Source organism: Anopheles stephensi, chromosome 3 (assembly GCF_013141755.1).
Source record: "Anopheles stephensi strain Indian chromosome 3, UCI_ANSTEP_V1.0, whole genome shotgun sequence".
Classification (NCBI taxonomy): domain Eukaryota; kingdom Metazoa; phylum Arthropoda; class Insecta; order Diptera; family Culicidae; genus Anopheles; species Anopheles stephensi.
In genome coordinates this window covers 88,285,246-88,309,315 of record NC_050203.1, presented here as the reverse complement: position 1 = coordinate 88,309,315, position 24,070 = coordinate 88,285,246, and the positions used below count along the sequence as shown (strand labels likewise).

General features: G+C 45.0%; 2 protein-coding genes across 4 annotated transcripts in view; one reads left to right on the top strand and one right to left on the bottom strand.

The window, feature by feature from the left end:
* LOC118514144 overlaps positions 1–24,070 on the top strand; it is a 182,098-nt gene that overhangs the window by 95,604 nt on the left and 62,424 nt on the right. The window lies entirely within an intron of this gene.
* LOC118514143 (restin homolog) lies at positions 1,794–8,316 on the bottom strand. Of its 3 annotated transcripts, none has more exons than XM_036060751.1 (6): positions 8,170–8,316; positions 6,690–7,686; positions 5,287–5,504; positions 4,456–4,978; positions 4,088–4,339; positions 1,794–3,959 (listed from the first exon to the last, which is right to left on the bottom strand). In XM_036060751.1, the coding sequence occupies exons 2-6, from the start codon at positions 7,662–7,664 to the stop codon at positions 2,130–2,132; spliced, it is 3,798 nt and encodes a 1,265-aa protein (XP_035916644.1). In that variant the 5' UTR covers positions 7,665–7,686; positions 8,170–8,316; the 3' UTR covers positions 1,794–2,129. The 3 variants fall into 3 exon arrangements, with proteins under 3 accessions (XP_035916644.1, XP_035916646.1, XP_035916645.1); XM_036060753.1 differs by having other exon boundaries at positions 6,690–7,689; positions 8,170–8,315; XM_036060752.1 differs by having other exon boundaries at positions 1,800–3,959; positions 8,110–8,242.

Below are 24,070 nucleotides of genomic sequence, written 5' to 3'. Positions count from 1 at the left end.
AATCCGAAACAGTGTTTCAGGATCGATGCATCTACGTCCAAAAGAAGAAGGAAGGTAGAATTTAGGCAGTTTAGGCTTAGTGAAATTAAACTCTAGTCGATCGTGCAAGCAATAGAAGCAATAACTTGAAGTAGCATCACTTCATACAGAATATTTGACTTGATTTCGTTTGACTACTCCTGAGTGCCAAATCAAAAAGTAAAAACTTCTACGGCCGAAGTAAATCAATATCAGTTATGGAGGACTACACTTTCCACACTTCGATGATTTTAATTTGTTTCTATTAAAGTTCAATAAAGTTTTCCCAAGTTCATAAATTTGCTCATGAACGCCCCGTGCGTTTCGAGAACATAATTCTCCATTCATAAACAAAGCTGAACCCAAATCTAAAGTCCATAAATATTATCCTTCCTCTGCAACAATTAACACGCCCCGGGACGAACGATACAAAATCCTAGTCTAAGCGAAATCGACTGTTCGACCCAAACAGTCCCGGTGCCCTCCGGAAGCCATATTGTGCTGACGAGCGGTTCATTATTTTCCGCTGTAAAGGCCACACTATTTCGACGATCCGTTCAACTTTCCCACCAAAAACTAACGAGACGCTTAATTTATGCTCATGAATATTAAACCGATCAATTTTCCCCCCAAAACCGTTTGCCTATTGCCAGATGGTGGAAGTAGCTGTTTGCTAACTTAGTCGCTGGTTGATGCCTGATCAGCTGGAAACTAAATCAAACTGCATGTGTTTGTGTGTGCTCAGAGAACTCGGCATGGCTCACGCTCGACAGGCAGTCAAGACCGTTCCTTGGAGTGGTGTAAACGCGGAACCTGAGGGAGGTGGTGAAGCGATCCATCGAAACTTAAATGACTAAACGATAGCTTAGGGAAAGGGATATGTCGTTGGTGTGATGCGCGTTAACAATCAACACGTTAGCAAATCCCATCAGGATGTGTTCCCGGGCCGACCCTTTCGACACGCTGACAAACAAGTGAGGTCTGAATCACTCCCTTGAGAGATGTTTTAAGAATGGACGAAATTTCATGACTGTATAGGATAATTGTTTTGCTCCAAGTGTTCTGTGTGCTTATTGTAATACACTTACTGATATTCTCCAATGTTTTTTACACAATTAGTAAAACAAACGTTTTTCAATGTGATCAAAAGCGAACCGTCAAAACCTGTAGGTGAGTTTCAAATGTTTGCTCTCTCATTTCATCTCATCTCATCTCACCTACTCTTTTCTCATGTGAACTCATGTCATCTCGCTCGCTCAGTGTGCAGCGTGAAGCGTTTTGAGTTTCCGAGATTTCACGCGACTTTACTTTAAATAGCTAAAGGAAAAAGTGAATAGATAGGATCATCTAGGAGTTAGGAAATAGTTAAGATAATAGAAAGAAATATTTGGAGTAGATTTCTCATCCACCGAATAACTGGATGCATCTGCGACATCTCATTCAGGCTGGTTTGGTGGAACGATTCGAACTGTTCGTCATGGGAAAAGATATCTGAAGCGCCTGTACCTAGCTGAACGAACCGATTGTACGACGATAGCGGTTTGAGCAATAGGCAGAAGATAAAACCGCTGGAAATGACAAGGCGCATCGTCCACCATTTTTCTGAGCGATTGCACAAGCATCAGAGAGGTGCTACTTTTTCGGACAATTAAACCGACCGCATCAGTCCGTAAGCAACAGGTTCTCAGTACCAGAGAATATATCCGGGCGAGATTTTTAAAATTTCTTTCGTATTTTTTATATGGCTCCGGCCTATCATGGAGATTAACTCTTCCTTACAATAGAAATAATACATGTGGTTTATTTAAGTTGGAAATAGTATGCTTATTATAGATAAACTTTTTTTTTGCAATGCTTTTGGAAATTTTCCGACAGCGCCAAGGATTCCAAAGGCGCAAACTCGTTTCGATTTTACTTATTCTTTGATCCTATCAACCTAAGGCACGGTTAATTGGTAAAAATAGCTGCGACTAATGTCTCCGAAACACTTTCTTCCTCTCGGTCTGTCCGCAAAACATTAGCAGTAGTAGTAGGAGTGGTTGGCAATCAGATGTCTGGATGTCTTTTCTTACGAGGTAGGTGTAGACTTTGGGATAGTAAGTTATCCCGTTCTAAGATTGCTCAGTGTTTTCGTTGGAAGCATCCGAAGCATTGCGCTGTGAAGCGCTTTCGTCTTCTAAAAGGTTGCTTACCTCTTCCATTACTTCCTCGTCTGACACTAGCACTAGTTCTATTGGTCCCATGGGCAGGTAAGGTCCGGCGACGCTACTGTAATCTTGCTGCTCCTGCTCCGGCACGTTATCTTGCTGAACTGACAACTCTGACGATTCTGAGATGTTGGATTCTATAGGCAAAGCTTCATCGGCCGATTTCATTTGTTCTGGGCGGCTTGCTTCCGGTTCATTAGTCGCCGGGGAACCGTAGCGAGTGTGTAGCATGTCAAGCTTCGTCGTGAGACTGCTACCCCGACGCATTGTTTGATTCATTTGCTTTAGCAGCTTCTGACTTTCGTTTTCGAGCCGCTCGAGCCGTTCAGCCCGTGCCGATGTGTAGTCACGCTCTTTGTCTGTGAGGCAGGACAGGTCCACGGTGGCCGTGGATTGCTGTTGTGCCTCGCCTGAGCATCCAGGCACGGGAGATGATTCTGCCTGGCGGGCCATGAATCCGTTGTGGATCTCATCGATCTGGGCCGATATTTCGGTACCCCGGTGGACCGTTTTCGAAAGCCGGTTGCGGAACTCCTTCGCTTCTCGTTCAAGTCGCTCCAACCGCTCGGCACGCCTTTGCAGGTATTTCTGTTCATCCTCACTCAACACTCCCTGCTTGTCGGTCTTATCTAGGGACTCGTCCGTTCCCTCGTTCTGTGCCGCCTCTGTAACTTGCGATGGGGATGCCGGCGGTGTGGGTGACGTGTATCGGTCCAGCGTGGAATTGAGCTCGGCCATTCGCTGCAAACGTGCTTCCCGTTTCCGTTGGAATAGCTCCTCGCTCGATAGCTCCCGAGCGGTGGCGTCGGTGTGTGACGCTGCATCCGGTCTTTCGAGGCGTTCCTGCGTAACGGAGGATTCGGCACGTTCGTCCATTACTGCCAACTCCAAACATTCCAGCTCCTCCTCACTCAGCTCACTTGCACTTTCATTCGCGCTGTATTCGCCCTCGGCATTATCGTTCCCAGTGCCAGTACGCTCAAACTCCTGCTCCTCGGCTTCATCATCCTCCCCATCATCGTCCTCCTCTTCCTCGACCTCCTGTCCTGCCTCGGCAAGGTTCATCAATCGCAGAAACATATCCTGTGCCGATTCCGGCAGACCCGCATCGTTATGCCTTTTCTTACCCTTTTTCGAGGCTGACTTACGCTTCTTTCGCAGCACCACAGGAATCTCCTCCGGTTCTTCCGGGCCTGCTTCATCTTCCTCGAACGGGAAGATGGGTAAGTCTTCGATCTTTTCATTGCAGAATCGATTCGCTCGTTCGACATTCTCCAGCGATTTCATGTCCGATTCGCTGTGTACCCTTCGCAACACACTTGCGGCGGCGAGATGGTAGATATTGGACAGGGAGCTACCAACGAAACGTTTGTCCAATCGACCCACCATCTGGTTCCATTTCTCCGACTCCAACCCGGCGCTGAAGCCAGGACTGGAGAGCTGCTGATTAGCCAAACTTGATTTCCGATTCACGACCTCTTCTTCGTCGGACGGCTGCTCGTCACTGTATCCGCTTTCGCCCGAGTTATTGAGCGAGTCCTGCTTTCGACGGGCAGCAAAGTCCGCCTTCAGGGACCTCCACTGATCCTCGGACTCGATGTTTTTCTCCCGTGCGGCCGACCACTTCAGTCGGCAGTACTCAAGCTCCTCCTTCAGTTCGCTGAGCAGTCTGCGCTTTTGCTGAAGGTGATAGCGCAGTATTTGTTCCTGGGTATGAAGCTGACGGTGCTGGCGCTGGGAACAAGTATAAAAAAGGACAAATAATGTGTATGTGTATTGTTAGCCCATGTTGTAAATTTATTCTTCGCAGAAATAATTGTTCCGTCTCAAAAAAGCAACACATCTCGACCTTCATAGCTTACCTGCATTTTTCCCACCAGATGCCAAGTCTTTGTCAGCTCCAGACTCACCGCACTGAGGCGTTTTTCCTGCGAGTCGAGCCTTCGCTCGAGATGCGAGTTCAGGGTCCGCAATCGGTTCGTTTCCTTCTTGAGCGATTTCTTCTCCAGTATCAAATCCTTCAACTTGATGTACGTCTTACTAACACTAACGACCGTTTTCGGTCCGTTTCGCGTCTGTATCGACTTGAGACATTCCTCACTTTCGCCTCCTTCCTGCAAAAAGCATCAAATAGCATCATCATCACCATTTCCATCGCCGTTATCCTGCTGTGCACAAGACAGCCTTCGTGTGTGAAAGGAGGATTCAGTCTCATTCCGAGCTTACTCACCACAAACGGTACCGGTTGCGCCCGTTCCTGATGGTTCACTAGCTCAATCAGCACCCGCCAGACTTTTGGCAACTTGTCAGCAATCTGTTCCGGCGATGCCTTCTGCACGTCCGTAAATTCTTCCTCGCCGCTCGCGTCTGGCCCGTACTGTGCATCCGTATGCGCGTTCTCGGTCTGTTCGTTCGCTTCGTCCACTTCCGTGATTAGATCGTAGAGCGCCCGCGGTAGGAACGCTCCCGTGTCGAGGGTTTCCGCTTCGTCTTTAGTCATCTCGATCAACAGATCTCGATTTTCTTCGAGCACTGCAGCCAACTTGTCGATGTTGATGTCACTCGCGGTCGGCTTGCGGCTCATGCCGAGCAGGAACTTTGAAATGAACTGATTGACAACACCCATTTCGAGCTGCAGCTGCTTGGATTCCGATTGCGATTGGGACAGTTTCTCTTGCGTCTGTTCCAACTCCGTCCTCAGGCGGGTAAGATCCGTCTGCAAGCTTTCCACCAATACCTCCAGATTTTTATTTCTGCAAGAGAAAGGCATGCATCATGAAAAGAGTAACCATAAATATGGAGTGATGTAAAAAATGAACTCCTGTCCGTGTCGCCAGTCGCGGCCTGTAGACAAAAGCGCAATAAAACGGAATGGCATATTTTTGGGAACAGAATAAAAATATCCGCATCTCATCCACCACTTGGTGACGGTGCTCTCGTGTGTGGCGCAGTATTATTGTTTCTAACGCTTTTCCATCCCGCTTATGCTCACATGCATACAATACTGTCTCGCCCTGCTAGACACTGGGTCTGTGGGTGTCGGGGTTTGGCTGGTACTTACTTCTCCTGCTCGGTCGCCAGCTCGTTCTTCTTCAGGTCCAACTGGCGGACCAAATTGTCGCGCTCCATTCTCGAAACACGTTCACGCTCCTCGTACAGATCTCTTAGGTTGCGAATGTTTGTCAGCTGTCGATCATACTCCCGACGGAGATCGTCGGACATAATTTGCAATTCGCGCTCCTGCAAAGTGTCCTCGATCTGGCGCAATTTTCCTTTCAGCTGTGGGAAGGGGCAAACAATGAGTGTCTGTTGCTAGTGAATCATTTGCGAATTAAACCCACACTTCCCGTGAATGTTAATCGTTCCCCGTACGTAAAGATTGTGCTGGTGGAATTATTGTGAAATTACAAAGCATACTTATAACCATTGTGACGGTTGCTACTATTTTCTGAGCATGATTCATGGGCTTTGCATTGGAGGGGGCATGCGTATCGTTCTGAAGTTGAAGCATTAAATTCAATCGAACGCTTTAATTTCTTCTTCTTCTTCTTTCTGTGACTTAATTTTACCCGTAAAAAAGTATTCAGCCCTACGTACGAGTGGGCGGTCTGGATGGGATTTGAACCCCAGTGTTGCCGTGTGAAGACCGGCGCCGTTATCGCCTCGGCAAACGAACCGCCCCATGACACTTTATTTTACAATCCATATAATAACTAGAAACCACCAATATTTGTGTCATTCGTTTATCGCATTTGAGCAAGAGTAAACGAAAACGCTCGAAGGTGATACAATTGCGCTGATTGTTTTATAGCTACAGGAGAAGTCCCTGAAGTCTTCCGCAAAGTTCAGACCTCTGTGGTTCAGACACCACTCAAGCTGCCTCATTCTTCCGGTAATCGATGCTGGAGCCAACAAATCGTTCATTCATGACCATTTAGGGCAGCATCATCGGCTACAAAAGGTCAGCCGGCGAACGAGCCCGCACGAAGATCAATACATCCATAGATCATGTGTGCGAGCGTGCTGGCGAGTAAGAGCACCTGAGCAAGTCGCGTCGTGTCGTAAAGCGCGCGACCGGATAATTATCACAACCAGAATGAACGCCAGAAGAACGAAGCAGACGGCGAACTTGCCGCGTGACCTTCACATTGCCATGTGTCGTTTGGCAAGCGCGTTTTGAGCATGGTTGTGCATAAGCATCTACCGTGGACAAGTTCAACACATCTTCCACACCTGCCGAAGATCGCGTGTAACTATTTGGCGCAAAAATGAACACGTTCCCGCATTGCGTGCGTTCTGCATGTTACGGTGATTTCAATCGCAACAAAGCGTTGATCTTTTGCTACAATCGTCTTGTAACGCGTAGTACAAATGTTTAATCACTTGAAAAATTGAACCTTTCTGCCTTCTCACAATGATCACTATGATTTCTAAACACCAGGAAAAGCTATTAGCTTGCCTTACCTGCTCAACTTGATCCTCTCGTATCGCGATTATCTCCTTTCCAGCCTTAATAACGTCCTTGAGTGATTTCACCTGATTGCGCAGCTGATCGACATCGGTCTGCAGGGATAGGGCCTCCGCCTGGGATATCTGCAGTCGGAACTGCGTCTCGGCCAGTTCCGCTTTCAGTGTCCGGCCAGCAGCGCTCTGTCGCGAGCTCTCTTCCAACGCTTCGTCCTGTTGCGTGCGAAGCTGCGCTTTCAACTGAGCCAACTCGTGGCGTAGCTCTAGCAGCTCACCGGTCGTGCACTGTAGCGCGTGCTGTGACTCAGCGAGCTCTCGCTTCAGCGCCACCCGTTCGACGCTTTGTCCGCGGGCCGATGAACTCTGATCTCGCGGTTCACCTACCGCAGCTTCCGCGTTCACTCGTTCGGCCGGTTCCAGCCCGATCTCACCGTTGGCGACGATCTCCAGCGCTTCTCGCCGTACTTCGCACAACGGCGACGCAGAGAATGTTGCTGTCGTACCGTCTTGTTCTTGCGCTGATTCGTCGTGTGTCTGCTGCGCTAAGTGATGTTCTTGCTGCTGGACGTACTTGATGAGTGCTCGATTGCGGCGTTTCTCCTCGGCCAACGCTTTGCGCAGATGCTCCAGCTCATCCTTCACGGCGCCCAGCTTCGATTGGTGCAGCTGTCGCTTCTGCTGTAGGTCACGTCGGAAATTAGCCAGCTCGGTTGTCATCTTTCGTGCTCTACACTTTGCCGACATGCTATCGTCGCTATCGTATGCAGCGTCATTATCGGGCGCACGCTGTTGATCGTCTTTTTGCTCAGGGTCATCGTCGACGGGCGGGATTGCATCGTGTAATTCGTCATGTGTTTTCATTGCAGCATCACTTTCTGGGAGAGTAGCAGTTGTGGAGAAAAGTGTGGTAGAGGATTCTCTTTCAGATGTTTGCATTTCCCGGCCATCGTTGGCCGACTGTACGCCCCCCATTTTTCACCACGTAGTTTGAACTCTGCTAACAGTGACACGCATGGTAGAGAAAAAGAGAAAATGAACAAAGCGCGAAATGTAAGATAGAGAAAGAGCAAGATGGAGAGAGAAAAACAGTACAGTTTTCATAGTCATCACACACAAACACACACACACACAAAAGAAACAGAAGGGAAGTGAAAACCCGCCAACAGACATCACAGGGCGGCACACACACACGATCGCGAAACAATCGTGGCAATTAATTAACCATTTGGCGAATTTCCATTCGTCACCACGTCGCCATTACAATCGCATCGAGTGTGTTTTTCTGGGTTGAGCAATGTAAGCGTAGATGAAAATAATATTTTTCCTGTACACAGCACCGAACAAAAGCGCGACGGATTTGTAAACTTTAAACAACTGCACCATGCCAGTCAGCAGACAAATCCAGATCACTACGTACACAAAAGATGAAACCCCAAAGGGAATGATGAAAAATCACCAGCAAAAAACCACTACTAACCAGACAGCGGGCAACACTACGCGAACAAAGTGTAAGCAGGATGTCTTTTCGAGAGGCAGCGATCGCTTAGACTGAGCTATTTTTGGTCGAACGCCGCACAGTTGACCGACAAACTCGCCGACACCGCTGCGAAATTTTACCCGTTGTTTGTTAGTGGGTTGGTGATTTTCCTGACGGTAGATTTTCCTGCATCGTGCGGCTGGGCGTCGGGATAAGCACGACAAACAAGCGTAGCCAACGTATGGGGTGCGCGCGCGCATTATGATCGTCACAAGATCGGTACGATTGCGCACTAGAGTTTGGGTTGTTTCGAAGTTTATGTGCAGTTTCAATTAAGAAAACTCTTTTTTTATTTCCTCTGCATAGTTTTGAGATTTTGGAATTCCTAATTTCATATCTATGATCTATAATATCTAGCAATACGGCCAGGCCGTATTTTATTGAGGCCGTGAAAAAATCTACAATACCAACTTTTGCAATCACCCAATTCGTATCTTCGCGTAGGCACCGAGCAACAGAAACAGAGTCGACTACGAACCTGCCTGTCTCGGTGGGCATGACGATAAACGCTCAAAATTTATTTTGTCTATTTATAACCAAAGCCGAAAATGCCACCAATTAGACTAAATATGATAGTATTAGAAGTGGGCAACGAACGCATTCCGGCTCGACGTAATCCATCGGCCAAAGTCAACGTGAGCCAACGGCGACGATGTCGATGGTGGCGTTGCCTTAAACCACGCCAAGAGAGTTTTTCGACGTAAACAGTGAGAAATAGACGAAGGAAAATGATGCGATTTAGAAGAGAAAATGCAAACCACTGCTGTGAGAGCTTAGGACGCGTGTGATTGAACGCCCGAAACGCAAACTCATCTACCGATTGAGCAATCAAGCAGGGAGCGGCCTTGGTTAACTATGCACGTGAACATTTTCTGTTTAGGCGTAGCGCGAAACAAAAAAAAAATAATTTCGCTACATCGATCTACGCTGTTCTGCAAAAATAAAATACACACCACATTTCCTTATAACTGTTCTTGCGGGAGTTGCTGCAGATAAGAGAGCATTATTTAAGAGTCTAAAATTAGCCGGTGAAAGATTTATTGTTTGTTAAAAGCTTTCTGCATCTATCTTAGCTGAAGGCAAAATTAAGACTTTAATGAGCCCGGCACAATGAATTATTCCTATATCGCGGAGCAGCTATAAAGCACTCCAATTTAAGCTTACGAGAAGATCGTTAAGAGAATGCTTTTTGAAATTAGGACTGCTGTTAAATGGGTGTGAAGTGAATAATAATAAGCATTAATCTTAATCGTGTTTCTCATTCTGTAACTGAAAGAATGAATGGATGAATGATGTTAATTATTATTCATGCAATGATGAATATCGTTGAATGGGATTAGGCCAGGATTTACCGATAGATTATTCCATTGCCATTTTATAAGAAGAACAGCGTATACTTTTCGGCAAAGTTCCAATTCTTTTAGCAATATTTCTATATTTCTGCTTTGGGAACGATTTCTTGCTAAAAATATATATTAATAATATAAACCATCACCACGAAACCAACGATATCGTACGATCGAGGTCACAATCTATTAGCCGACTTGATTGAAAATACCACACAAATACGCTGTCGCAAACTCTTTCCTACTACTGTGGTCGCCATTTAAGACAAACACGATCTCCAGGTGTTAGATCTGGAATGGAAATGGAAAGATTCGTGTGAGAAAGAATTCAAATAACTTTCATCAGACATTCTTTCGCCACGCTTCATCAATCTTCATTCGTTTGAAGAGTCAGCATGACTCTCCGGTCAGTTCTGGCACTGTAGTTCTAAGCTTATCACCGTGTTCTCAAGCGAAGTTTTGTGTGAGTATGTGTGTGTGTCAATCACCATCATCCCATCAAGCGTCAGGTGCTTTGAAGGATCAGGTGGCCTATTTGTCACCTGGCCACACGCGTCCGGAAGATAATTCAATTTATTCTACCTCTCAGAGAACCACAGAAAGGAAACTGAAGTTTTCACACTTGCTGCAAGTTGTGTAAATATTTTTCTTTGAGGTTTCCAAAACACTTGACAGTCTTGAGTTATTAATTTATGACACATTTTAAATAAAAATAAACTAGAAGGAAAAGTTTTGGATAAATTACACTGAATTGAAGAAAAGTAGTATAAAAAGTAAAGAGAGATAAAGGACAAAAGTTTGAGTACGCTGCCGCTTCTTTCTCAAAATGGTTGCATCTGTATTCCTAACGCACAGAGCTTCGGGGACATCATTCAAATGACACTCATTTCATTAAAGCAAATTAGAGAAGAGCGAGATCTACGTCCGCCACGATGGCCTTCCCATCCCAGATGAAGGTCGTCCGGGTGCTGGGTTTGGATTGCTACTGCTTGCCAGAAACGTAGATAATGCTTTTCTTTACGTCGCTAATAATGATTAGGTAGCAAAAACCGGAGGATCAATTCGGTGGCCCTCATCGGTACTGTAATTCCCCCAGGATGGGACAGATATAATCGAAATGAGAAAACTTTCTCCTTCGTTCATCGTCTCGGACGTCCGGCACCAAGGGTAGGAGAGCAGAGCTTTCTTTTTTTTTTTTTGAATGAAAAGTATGTTTCCTTAAACAATTATTACATCAACTCGATGAACGTGTTGTTGTTGGTCGATCCTTGTTTTTTTCGTGGAAAATTGTTTGCCTTTGTTATTTGTAATTTTTGCAAACCAAGAGGAAGCAACGTGTGGCAAGCTGTACACAATAATCCCAATCAGGCACACGCTTACCAAGTTTGTCACTTCTCACCACACCGTTTGATTGCGCCACTGTTGTTGCCGTAATCTGTAAACCAGCATGATCCTTGACTAGAGCAGTGCTGGGGAAAGTTGATTCCCCGGGATCTTCTATTTTTGGAACCCATTACTTTGGAAAGTTTGTCTACAATGGCAAGATTTGGCATGGATTTAAACGACCTTCCAGTAAGGGGCTTGTGGATCATGGGAGAAAGTGAGACGAGAGCTTATCTTCAATGGTGATGTTTAAGTTGTCCTTTGACACGTCCTGATGAAGGATAACGCGATGAACGAAAAAATCAAACTCCAAGCTCAGATCGAACCATTGAGAGTATGTTCCAGTTTCTTTCCATCCATGAACTGCATCTAGAATCTACTCACTGACACATCCAATCCGGCACGCATCAAACCAGCAATCCCCACAATGGGAGCAAAGGCAAACTGGAGCATGGAAAATGGTGGAAACCGTTTGATAAAAGTTTCACGTTTATGATTAAACTAATTTTTCCAACCGATGGCCGAGGTGAAGCGTTCTGCATACACGATTTGCTCAGTTTTTGAAACTCTTCTGCACTTGAACAGCAACCAGAGTCCCGTGCAAAGTGAATAGTGAAAATGAAGACAAAGCGTACTAACATATACTGCCCACGAACGCATTCGGTTTGCAGCCTTCGATGAAGATGGGGCTCGGGGAGAAAAGTTTCACCATTTTGACGCGTGCGTCGTTTTTCACGCTCACACTTATGGCCTTAGTCCTTTTTTATGTTTGAAAGAGAATAAGTTTCGTTAAAAGTTGGTACCAGTTCTGTTTGTCTTCGTTTAGAACGTTTCAGCACGGGTAATAACGTCGATTAAGGACTGGAGTAACTTTCTCCTCAGTGACCAGACTCATTTGCATTCTTGTTGAACGTGCCGGAGAGATGAAGTAAGAAGAATGTTGAACATTTTTAAGGTGGCAAGTATGAATCCACATGGAAAAGTACACTTCAGAACTGCAGCGAAGCTCATTTTCCGTCCATCGTGGCTCACTTTTCGGCTGTTCTAAGTGCAGCGCGTCTTTCGGTTTTTTTAAATTTTATTGAAGTTGCAATAGCTGCTGGATACTTTCCTCTGAAGCTTAAGGTGTACAACACATTGATATATACCTACCAATTAGGACCAAAACCTCGGGAATCTGAATGCTCTTCTTATAGTGTAATTAGTTTACATCTACGAGCACATACCAACCAATATGCAATCAGATCGAATCGAAAAGATAAATGCAGAAGAGAATACTCTTTCTTTGAAAATGGAATGAATTAAAAGTTTTCCATCTATACTCAAGAAGGTGGTATAATGAGAATTTCCCTTCATACACACTCTTCGACAAATTGAGCAAGCAAACTTTCTTTAATGGAGTTTACCGTGAATTAAACTTCAACTGATGTAGTTTCGTTACTACAGGTAATTGTAGAATCCCATTTATGGTAACGAAATGGTATGCTGGATCATGAGCATCAGTCCAGCTGTTAGTGCAAGTTAGTCGTAAGCATTTTATGTCCATCAAACGACAAATCTTGTTCGTGGCTTGTATATTCCTAATGCCGTGCACCAATCAACGTATTTAGTTCTCGGTTGTGCCACTCATAACTGGACAAATGCAATAAACAGACAGGTAGTTGATGCAGCATAGGTAACATGTTTACCATTCCATACCACCTTTCCAGGAAGTCCCTAGAAAGCAGATGGAATAATGGAAATTAGATACCACTTGTCAGCCACAATTACACGTCTCTTGCATTAGCCACTAGCCCTTTTAAAACGAATACACATGAATACAGTGTGCCCGGTCAAGCGAAGAGATGTTAACATATACCATGAAACACCGAGATGAACTATTTGTTCTTCAGCGAAGGTATTTGTTTTGTATTGAAACTGTGCGCATGGTAAACATAGCCTAAAAGAGCCACACTCAAATATCCATATCAATATCAATCTCCAGTCCCTTATTGAAATATCCGGTGACCATTAGTGGCCATCATCGGTACCGTATCAAAGTGTTCATTAGCCCTGCTGAAATATGGAATGATATTCGCAGAAATTATCATTACGATTGCCATTGACCAGACCTGTGTGTTTGTGGTCAATGGCAATCGTAATGTGGTCACGTTGCCCAGTCTGCCATTGAAATGAAATTTTGCCAAAAGTAGAGATAACGAGAATGACTTCCACCGAAAGACCCCATTCTATCTGGGCGGGGAGTTGGTGTTCGTTTTTTTTTTCGATCTATTCAACGTTGGTCATCAACCATCTTGCTGGCGGAAGCGACAAACTCCAAAAGAGCATCACAAGCGCCGGTTGTCAGGTATTCTTTTGATTCCTGGAGCATCATTACATCATGACGAACAGATGAGTGAGCGATGAAAAATGGCGGTTGTTTGAGAAAAGTGGAAGAACGCATTCATGTTTGCTAATGATGAATGGAGTAAATCATGTAGGAATGCTGCTAATTTAAGTCACACTAGGGAAAGGAATTCAGAACTCTCCACATAAACAAGCATTTTGACACCAAACCAATTTTGTGAGATTCTTATCCATTGAACCGCTTGAGCAAAGGCTAGTTTTTTATGATACTTATATAAGGTGTGACCATTAGCGCCAACCCGCGTTCCAGTTGCAAGTGTTGTTCAATCCTTGTTCCATGAATCGCTAATCAGATGTACCTTTTGTGCTTCACACCTATCCTGGTCCAGATTATCAAAAGCGAGTCGACATGCAGCGCATATGAGGCCACATTCCATTAATCCTATTCATTGTGGCCATAAATCTGATTTACTAACTGGTGATTTATTTATGCGAAACTCGTCGGAATATATCCTACCGATTGCATTCTGACCCCTCGTTCTTGTCGACAGCTTGCCTTCAGTAAGCGACCGTAAAATTTTAAACTGCATTTGGCCGTGCCCGTGACGGGCATCGTGCCGTGGCGATAACTGTGACCGAGTCTCACGTACTGTGAATTATTTCACAGCTTTATGAATTTCTAACGTCTAGTCTCGCGTCACATGTCACCGTACTGTGTGTGTGGGTGTACCTTCACTTGGGCATACGGTTTCAATGAATCAGCAAACTCATCTTCTCCCCGGCAAATCGTCCGGCCAGAGTATCCGGTTCAGAGTCCGTTGACTTCACAATGAGAGTGGCTCTCGATAGTGGCCTCAAATCGGTGCGCATTGCGGTCAATGTGGTCAAGACGCTAGGGCAGTAGAAGCGGGAACGGAAGCGCGAAGCTCGAAGCGAATTGTGCATTATTTATTATTCATCAAGCAGCCCGAATTGCAGATGGACTCCCCGGTGCACAGCAAGTGTCACATCAAGCGAAATTGTGTAGAATAGGTCAATTTGGGAACGTTTCTGGACGGTGGCAAACTTTCGCTTTGGTGATTGCACTGAGCCTTTCCGCTTTTGACACAGTTTGATGGCTGTTGAGAATTAAAAGTGTGCTTTGATGTCGTGTTAGCCGAACCGGTTGATGGCAGTAACTAATCTAAACTAATTTTACTGGGGTAATTGCATAAAGGTTGTACTATGAAAATTTAACTACACGAAGAGTAGTAAACTAAATAAGCAAAAATCTACTATACTAGGGGGTCAGCTGTATTGCACGTTACATCAAGGTGCAAAAAGATAAAATGGCTTAAGTGCTTCCAAGGGTTTCGCCAGTGAAAAAGCATCGAGTCCGAGGATCAGTGGAGGTCCCTGAAGGCGGATTTGACAAAAATTGCAGGCAGCCGTCGCAAAAGGAAAAGGTCGTGAATCGGCAATCAAGTTTGGCTAATCAGCTGCTCTCCAGTCCTGGCTTCAGCGCCGGGTTGGAGTCGGAGAAATGGAACCAGATGGTGGGTCGATTGGACAAACGTTTCGTTGGTAGCTCCCTGTCCAATATCTACCATCTCGCCGCCGCAAGTGTGTTGCGAAGGGTACACAGCGGATCGGACATGAAATCGCTGGAGAATGTCGAACGAGCGAATCGATTCTGCAATGAAAAGATCGAAGACTTACCCATCTTCCCGTTCGAGGAAGATGAAGCAGGCCCGGAAGAACCGGAGGAGATTCCTGTGGTGCTGCGAAAGAAGCGTAAGTCAGCCTCGAAAAAGGGTAAGAAAAGGCATAACGATGCGGGTCTGCCGGAATCGGCACAGGATATGTTTCTGCGATTGATGAACCTTGCCGAGGCAGGACAGGAGGTCGAGGAAGAGGAGGACGATGATGGGGAGGATGATGAAGCCGAGGAGCAGGAGTTTGAGCGTACTGGCACAGGGAACGATAATGCCGAGGGCGAATACAGCGCGAATGAAAGTGCAAGTGAGCTGAGTGAGGAGGAGCTGGAATGTTTGGAGTTGGCAGTAATGGACGAACGTGCCGAATCCTCCGTTACGCAGGAACGCCTCGAAAGACCGGATGCAGCGTCACACACCGACGCCGCCGCTCGGGAGCTATCGAGCGAGGAGCTATTCCAACGGAAACGGGAAGCACGTTTGCAGCGAATGGCCGAGCTCAATTCCACGCTGGACCGATACACGTCACCCACACCGCCGGGATCCCCATCGCAAGTTACACAGGCGGCACAGAACGAGGGAACGGACGAGTCTCTAGATAAGACCGACAAGCAAGGAGTGTTGAGTGAGGATGAACAGAAATACCTGCAAAGGCGTGCCGAGCGGTTAGAGCGACTTGAACGAGAAGCGAAGGAGTTCCGCAACCGGCTTTCGAAAACGGTCCACCGGGGTACCGAAATATCGGCCCAGATCGATGAGATCCACAACGGATTCATGGCCCGCCAGGCAGAATCATCTCCCGTGCCTGGATGCTCAGGCGAGGCACAACAGCAATCCACGACCACTGTGGACCTGTCCTGCCTCACAGACAAAGAGCGTGACTACACATCGGCACGGGCTGAACGGCTCGGGCGGCTCGAAAACGAAAGTCAGAAGCTGCTAAAGCAAATGAATCAAACAATGCGTCGGGGTAGCAGTCTCACGACGAAGCTTGACATGCTACACACTCGCTACGGTTCCCCGGCGACTAATGAACCGGAAGCAAGCAGCCCAGAACAAATTAAATCGGCCGATGAAGCTATGCCTATAGAATCCAACATCTCAGAATCGTCAGAGTTGTCAGTTCAGCAAGATAACGTGCCGGAGTAGGAACAGCAAGATTACAGTAGCGTTGCCGGACCTTACTTGCCCATGGAACCAATAGAACTAGAGTCCGAGTAAGAATAGGAATATTGTATGGACTCAGATACAAAGGTTGGAAATTTAACGTTGAATTACATTAAGCAAATAAACCAATCAACTTCTCAGCCAACGATTTAAGGGAGATACGCCATTCACTGCTGGCAGGAAGAAGTCCTTCTTTAACGCGTTGAAAACTATTTGACACGATAATGTCCCATTTTCCAAACAATCTGGCAACTCTAACCATTTCGAGGGCTTACATGCCATAAAACTAATTAAAACTACATTCGAAAGCACAAACTCCTCTGTCGCATTAACTGGCGTACCAATTCCAGTACGAACGGAACGTTAAAATGCAGTTCTGGGCGGATGGAGCATCTTATAATCACACCGCTCTTTATTGTCCCTCGGGTCACTTGGAAAATGAAATTATCGTCCATCCCACAGCCAGGGAGTGGCTGGTCGACAGGGAAAGGTTAAATTTAATCGAGAGGAAAATAGTGTCTAGTGTCTCACGTCATACGGTTGCTGTAGCGTTGTTTTTATTGTACACGCCTGGTAATGGATTAGAATTCTTGCGTGAATCTGTTTTGGGTTGATGTCGGTGTCGTCCGGGCCAAAGACAATCTGCCGTCCATGTTCTATGCGGTGGACTGTTTGCAGAGACTAGGAATACGAGATGGAAAACTCATAAGTTAAATTAATCGACCCATGGGATTTGGTGTTGGGCAAAACATCTGTCAGTGGAAGAGACATGGGTCCAGCGAAGCAAAATCGTACTTAAGTTCAGGCTCGGTAAATAGTTTTAAGTTGGTAAGTCTAATGGAAGCAGAACGACAGTTAAAAATGGAGGCGGTTTTTGAAAATTGCTCTTAGGAACAATGTCTTGCAGTGGGAAGATAAAGAGTTCCAACTGTACACTATCCTCTTCATGGTCTGATCTTGGATAGTTCCAGATTAAAGTGTGGTTTGGTGAAAGTTGTTCGTTTGAAATGGTTGAATTGCTCGTAATTTCTATTGCTATGTAGAATTCTGAAGATGGTTAGTTGGATCATGGATTGTTTATAAAAGCTTAAAGCAGTCTACCGAACTTAAGAATAGTAAAAAACATGTTTTAAATCTATTATTCAACATCCTTTAGTAATCTTCTTATTCGTCTTGTTTTTTGTTCTCCCCCAGAGGAAGTGTTATCTTAATCATTCACTTGTTTGTCAGCGTGTCGAAAGGGTCGGCCCGGGAATACATCCTGATGGGATTTGCTAACGTGTTGATTGTTAACGCGCATCACACCAACGACATATCCCTTTCCCTAAGCTATCGTTTAGTCATTTAAGTTTCGATGGATCGCTTCACCACCTCCTTCAGGTTCCGCGTTTACACCACTCCAAGGGACGGTCTTGACTGCCTGTCGAGTGTGAGTCATGCCGAGTTCTCTGAGCACACACAAACACATACAGTTTGATTTAGTTTCCAGCTGATCAGGCATCAACCAGCGACTAAGTTAGTAAACAGCTACTTCCACCATCCGGCAATAGGCAAACGGTTTTGGGGGGAAAATTGATCGGTTTAATATTCATGAGCATAAATTAAGCGTCTCGTTAGTTTTTGGTGGGAAAGTTGAACGGATCGTCGAAATAGTGTGGCCTTTACAGCGGAAAATAATGAACCGCTCGTCAGCACAATATGGCTTCCGGAGGGCACCGGGACTGTTTGGGTCGAACAGTCGATTTCGCTTAGACTAGGATTTTGTATCGTTCGTCCCGGGGCGTGTTAATTGTTGCAGAGGAAGGATAATATTTATGGACTTTAGATTTGGGTTCAGCTTTGTTTGTGAATGGAGAATTATGTTCTCGAAACGCACGGGGCGTTCATGAGCAAATTTATGAACTTGGGAAAACTTTATTGAACTTTAATAGAAACAAATTAAAATCATCGAAGTGTGGAAAGTGTAGTTCTCCATAACTGATATTGATTTACTTCGGTCGTTGAAGATTTTACTTTTTGATAGGGCACTCAGGAGTAGTCAAACGAAATCAAGTCAAATATTCTGTATGAAGTGATGCTACTTCAAGTTATTGCTTCTATTGCTTGCACGATCGACTAGAGTTTAATTTCGCTAAGCCTAAACTGCCTAAATTCTACCTTCCTTCTTCTTTTGGACGTAGATGCATCGGTCCTGAAACACTGTTTCGGAATAATTCAAAACTTCTAGTACCCTCTCCGAGGTCCATGCACCATTGCATCGAGTTTCGATTTCTGTTCATCGAACGGTGAATATTGATTCAATTTCGTTCATTAAAACTCGCTTGTTCGTTGTGCATTCGCCAACATCTCCCAAAGAGCCCTAGAGGCATCATAGAAAGACGCTTCGAATTGCCCCTCCAATTCTCCCTGTTCCGGTTCAGATGTTTCGCTGGATCGTTCTACACCGCGACATGAGGCGGTGTGTCTTGGATGTGATCTGAAGTAGGCAATACTGGGTGAATCCACTGAACGGAGCGTTGGACACGTTGCATGCAAGTTAGAACAAGCTGTTCCCCATTGTTGCTCGTATTTCTCACGAAGGACTTGTTGAACAATGATATTAGAAACGAGACACCACAATTGTGCATGCGAAGTTTATTCAGGCCTGAAGCGTTCATTAGAAGACGCTTAAAAGTCTCGCGTGAACTTGTCCTCCTTTTGCGTACATTGCTCCCTGTCGAAAATTAATAATGGACCGGAATGCTCCAAGGAATGCTAAGCCATGCTCGACTGACTAAAACAATATGTAGCTTCTCCAATGGCTAGATGCAGAAATCGGAGCTTAATCGCGCCACATAATGTTTGCGAATGGATTAAGCAACCTTTTGCGACCTGATTTATCATCTTAATAGGATCAGACCGTCGCTTTTCCTATTCATTCTTGCTTTTGCCCGATCCTAAACCGGGAATGCAACAGACGCCCGTTCTCACACGTTTTTTCAGGCAACCCGTCCGTTGCAGTTCATCACGGCAAGTTGTAAAAGAAGCCACTGCTCGGATGGATTGGGTCGTAATTTCCACTGGACGCACGGATCGACCAATAGGAAAGACACGTAAAACTCACAATGTAAGCCCGTGCTCAGGTCGGAAAAACGTGGTCAGACACCGCCACATTCAGCCACGGTCAGGAAGCGTGTTTGGATTCGAAGGAAAGGATGGAGAATTTATGTCAACCAACTTTTGTTATCTCTTTTGCAGCCACGGTTGCGGTTTGAGTGGTGCCGCAGCACTGGAGGAATCGGGCTGCGGTGGGTCAAGAATCGCAGAAAGTACGCCGCGAATAGCAGTGAAAAAGGAAAACCACCTAGCCGTAACAGATCGATCCAAGTCCGTCCCTCGCTGACCGGAAGACAATCGAACTGGAACAACAAACACTAACACACCCACTGCCTTCGACGATGGAACAGGTCCTGGAGCTGGGTTGGGTCGAGATGCCGTTTTCATTAGTTGGAGTGGAGCATAAATTTGAATTTTATCTGTATCTTGTGCGGCCATATTCGCGCCTCAGTTGTTGCTGTTTGTTGGTGTTGTTGAGCGTCCCGTTTGGCTCAGTGTCCTCCATCGGAATCGGCACAAACTTTAAAAGCCGCCCTGATGGAACCTCCAAACGACCTCCGTCGCATGACCCCAAGGGATGATGGAACCGAGAAATTGTATCGGAGGGGATTGAGGGTGGGACAGGAAGTTGTCACATGTTCGTGTTTACGCCGTGCTAAAAAATGTCAGCGCCTCGAGAAATCACGAACGAGGAGCATCACTGATACTGGGGTCATTAAAATTCGATTAACAGGCAGCGATTCCGCGTTGATCGACCGCGTTTCGTTTTTATGCTGTCGTCAAAAAGGACACAACTTACTCATCCCAAGCTCTACTGAGTGCAAAAGAATTCTGGAGACTTTTGGGAACGTTAGATTGGTTAGTGACAATCACACTGATGTATCTTGAAAATCCGTTTACATGGGTTCGAATACTGTTTTTAAGTTGAACTGGAACAACATCTTCTGAACTTGTTTGTTGATGAAAATGATCAACCGAGCTGGTGCTGTCAGTGGCGAGAGAAGCTCAGGGATGTAAACATTTCCAGCGTCTACTTCCTGCTCACTCAACAGTTCGTCGCTCACGCCATCTCACTCTTGCACATGCACAGCATACGATCAATCTCGCCATTTTATCCCGTGAGAAGTCGAAGCTCTCTCTTTCAGACTTTGCGGAGAGAATAACATGCTTGCTCAGGAGTGTCAAAGCGCTCCCAACATGTTTAATACTACTAGATTCTGGATTCAAATTCCTGCGCTTAGATCGGTTGATTGTTATCATTTCATTTCTAATGTTGGATAACAATTTCATAAGTGTGTTTTGTTCAAAACACACGTTCTATTGAACTGCTCCTTACAAGTTTTTCTATTTCTTCAATAACTCGAGCGTTAGAAGCAGTTTAGCCTATGAAACACACATAACAATGTCGCTTGTAAACATTGTTGTCTGCTACTAAGGAAAGGTGTTGAAATTCATTTTCCAGGTTGTGCTGTTACAAGCCGAGAGGCCTTTGTGGCGTATGTTTATGAGTTGCAATGGTCCGATGCGAACACATTCAACGCAGAAGTCTTCTTGTTCAACAATACCCACAACGAAGGAAACATTCTACCAAGAAAATTCTAAAGCAGCTTTCAAAGTCGTCCACAAGCGTCGTTGAAGACGTGTACTACCATATTCACCGGGCCTCTCAACCTTTCTTCGAGCTCATGCGACTAGTCGTGGCCAAGAAATAGGCTTCTGTAGAGGCTGGATGAAGCCCCGATGGAAGCTGTAGGGATAATTTTGTTTACATTTTATGGTTATTTGTTCAAGAGCGACGACCTGCTCGTCCTCCATCCGTTGGCAAGAAGGCATCAAGGCAACTACTCAAGACTCTGGACCGCAAGAGAACGAGTTTGGCTTGGGTCGGCAGTATTCCGGGATAGTTTTGTTGGGTTCTTCACAGAAACACGCAACGAGGATAAAGCCCGATGGAAGACAAGGGTTATTGGGAGAATTCCATCCATGCTCGTAAATTGATACCGGTTGATATTGTCTAAAGGGCGCCCAATGGTGAGAAGCGTTGCGTGCATAAAAGCATAACTTTGCGGTGAATGGCCTTAGGGCAACAAAAACCGATTGTGACCTGAGGGTAATGTCTGATCAACAATTGAAAAATTTGCGCCAAGAATCGATTGTAATGAAAAGTATGGTTATTATTTTGTTTACAATCTTCGTACGACTACTCTATACAGATGCCCCTACTCGTGGCCTCGTAACAGTATAGAGAGGAAGAAATCACTTTGCTTCCAAATCTCTTTTCTCATGGCATTGGCTATCCAAGCTAGCATTACTGGACGAAAAGTTTTCATCATAAATCCATTAACCCATTCAACCCCCAAAATCCTCGTTGGCTTGAGTGAGGATTTTTCCGATCACTCGCATCAAACTGCTGTTCATAACTAGCTTTCTTGGTCGCAAGGCAACACAGCACAGGCGATTATGGGAAAGTAAACCGAAAGTCACGATTTCTTCACGCGAAACAGAGGAAGCCCATGAACGTTGTGAAGGAATGTATTTGAAACGAATGTTGAAAATTGTTGAATATTTTCGATTCCATATAGCACAGAAATCGATTAAGGCTACGATACACTGGAACATAGAATTTTTGGACAAGCTGAAGTGTATTGTGATTCGATTTTTACATTACATAGGAAATAGATGGTTCCTGCATTATGTATGTTAACTGAAGCTCAGTTCTCTGTAATTAAAGCTCCAATATTCAACTGCTTCGGTTGAATCAAAACTATTATCGCTGAACTGTACTGCGCCATGGTGACCATCATTCGTATCACGTTCCTTGGTGGAATAAATTATTTAAACCCAGCCCCGAGAACCATTCTCGTTTGGCCGTGATTTACAAAATGTGAAAACAGTGATTGCAGCCGACCTTCTACCATTTTTCCTTAGCTCCTTCTTGCTTTCTCTCTATGTCACGATCTCGAACTGGAAGTGTTATTTTATCCTTCGTGTGTCTCATTAATGTCTGGCAATTTCGGTCCCGATTTGTGTCACGGTTGGCTGGAAGCGTCGAGAGAAGTGCAGTGCTGGAAAATCTGCTGTGAATGCATTCCTAAACGTGTCGTTTCGTCGTAGTTAGCAGTCCATTGAAAGCGGTTCAATCCAGTGTCGCAGTTTTATTTTACAGTGAATTTCAATCATAAATGTTAATAATATACACTTGCTGATGTGACACACCAGGTAAGAGAAGCAATCAGACTCTAAACCAACCAGACTTCAATTTTGTTTCATTTCGACTCACATGAAAGAATTGGTTAATTTGGATAACTTTGAGCAGCAGAACGTCAATGGTGTGTCGCTGTATCCTGGCACCTTTGCGCAGTTTATCCGGCTGTTATTTCGATGTAACTGAAGTATGATCAAAATGCACCTTCACGCAAAGTTTCACAACAAGTTTATACTTCACAGATGCCATTTCGTTTGATCTGGATGAGTGTAGCGGTTTGGATCACAGAGCTATTTAAAATGTTTTTCGGTTACATGAAACATTTGCTTTGGCGGATCGTTGATTGTTCGTCAAATGGTGCATTTATTGAGAGATTATGGTGAATGAGCCTCGAAATAGATATTACTATGCACGGCTCACCTTTCATGCTGGTAGCGCAGCGAAGGATTGAATTTCCATTCCATTAGTTTTGACGTGAAATCATTTGTGTTGAGGTTCTGCAATTAGCCATCGATGGTGGTCACAGTGTAATAGGCCTGCCACCAACCATTCAGAAATCAATTTCAATACATACTGCAGAAGAAACACGTTTGTTCGAGCTTTGGGAAAATGGTATAAAATGTGCATTCCGTTGTACAGAGTGTTACTCTCTGTTATGGGACACATCAAAGAGAAACTTCGTATAATTGATCCGTTGAGTGTGAAATGCTAATGGGCCCATTTTCTGGCTCAAACACGGGTAAATCGTTTAATGTCCTAGTATCACGGTCGTGGATAATTTGTACTGAAGAATGAGCCTCCAGTGAAGCTGATACACCTAGCACCACTGGTGACGATAATGATGACATGGCTCATTTACCTTCAATGGCTTTATTTGGATCCGTCTAGGTATTCTGTCTAGGGCTCTTATTTACACAGTAACGCTCTCAAAGAGGTGACATTCAATATTTTTTTCGTTTTCATCTTTTAGACCACTTTCAAGGATCACATACTGGAAGAACAGAGGAAGAAAGAAGGAACGCAAGGTGCAAATAAGTTAAGCAGAAACCCCTTCGTGGAATCTCAAAAGAGAACAAATATTATTCAAGCCAACTGCTCCGCTGTGAATTTGTGATAAAAATTCAACAGATATGCCAATTGAAGTGCAAACATGGCGAAGTCTTCAGCACGATTGATGTCTGAGGAGAAAGCATCACATCTCTTTCGTTCTTTTACAAATCTCTTCTCTCTTTCTCGAGCCAGCAACGGAATAGGATTGAAGAAATGCGAAACCGATTCTATATTGGCTCTATCGCGTCTTGCGTTGATTCCAGTAAAACCTCTGCGCTTCAACCAATATCACTCCTTCATCCGCTTCTTTGCCTTTGAAGGACAAGATCCTTCCCTTTCCTACTGAGCTTCATCCCTAGTCGTATCCTTCTCATGCGCATGAAACAAATTGATTCCCCTAGGTCATAAAATAATATTTACATTTGATGTAACGACGGGAAATATTTCATCTCGCTGTTTAGTCGGATGTAAGCGGATGACATCTTGCACCTGGCGATGGATTGCATCTTTAAGCGAGTGTTAACAGCTATCGTCTGCATCGATTTCCTTGGTGC

Bases quoted from the DNA above. Each gene is read 5' to 3' on its own strand.
- LOC118514143 (XM_036060751.1), bottom strand. From the start codon at position 7,664: ATGGGGGGCGTACAGTCGGCCAACGATGGCCGGGAAATGCAAACATCT. The intron at 4,340-4,455 runs GTGAGTAAGCTC...TGCTTTTTGCAG, and splicing joins CGCAACCGGTACCGTTTGTG to GAAGGAGGCGAAAGTGAGGA. The intron at 3,960-4,087 runs GTAAGCTATGAA...ACTTGTTCCCAG, and splicing joins ATCTGGTGGGAAAAATGCAG to CGCCAGCACCGTCAGCTTCA.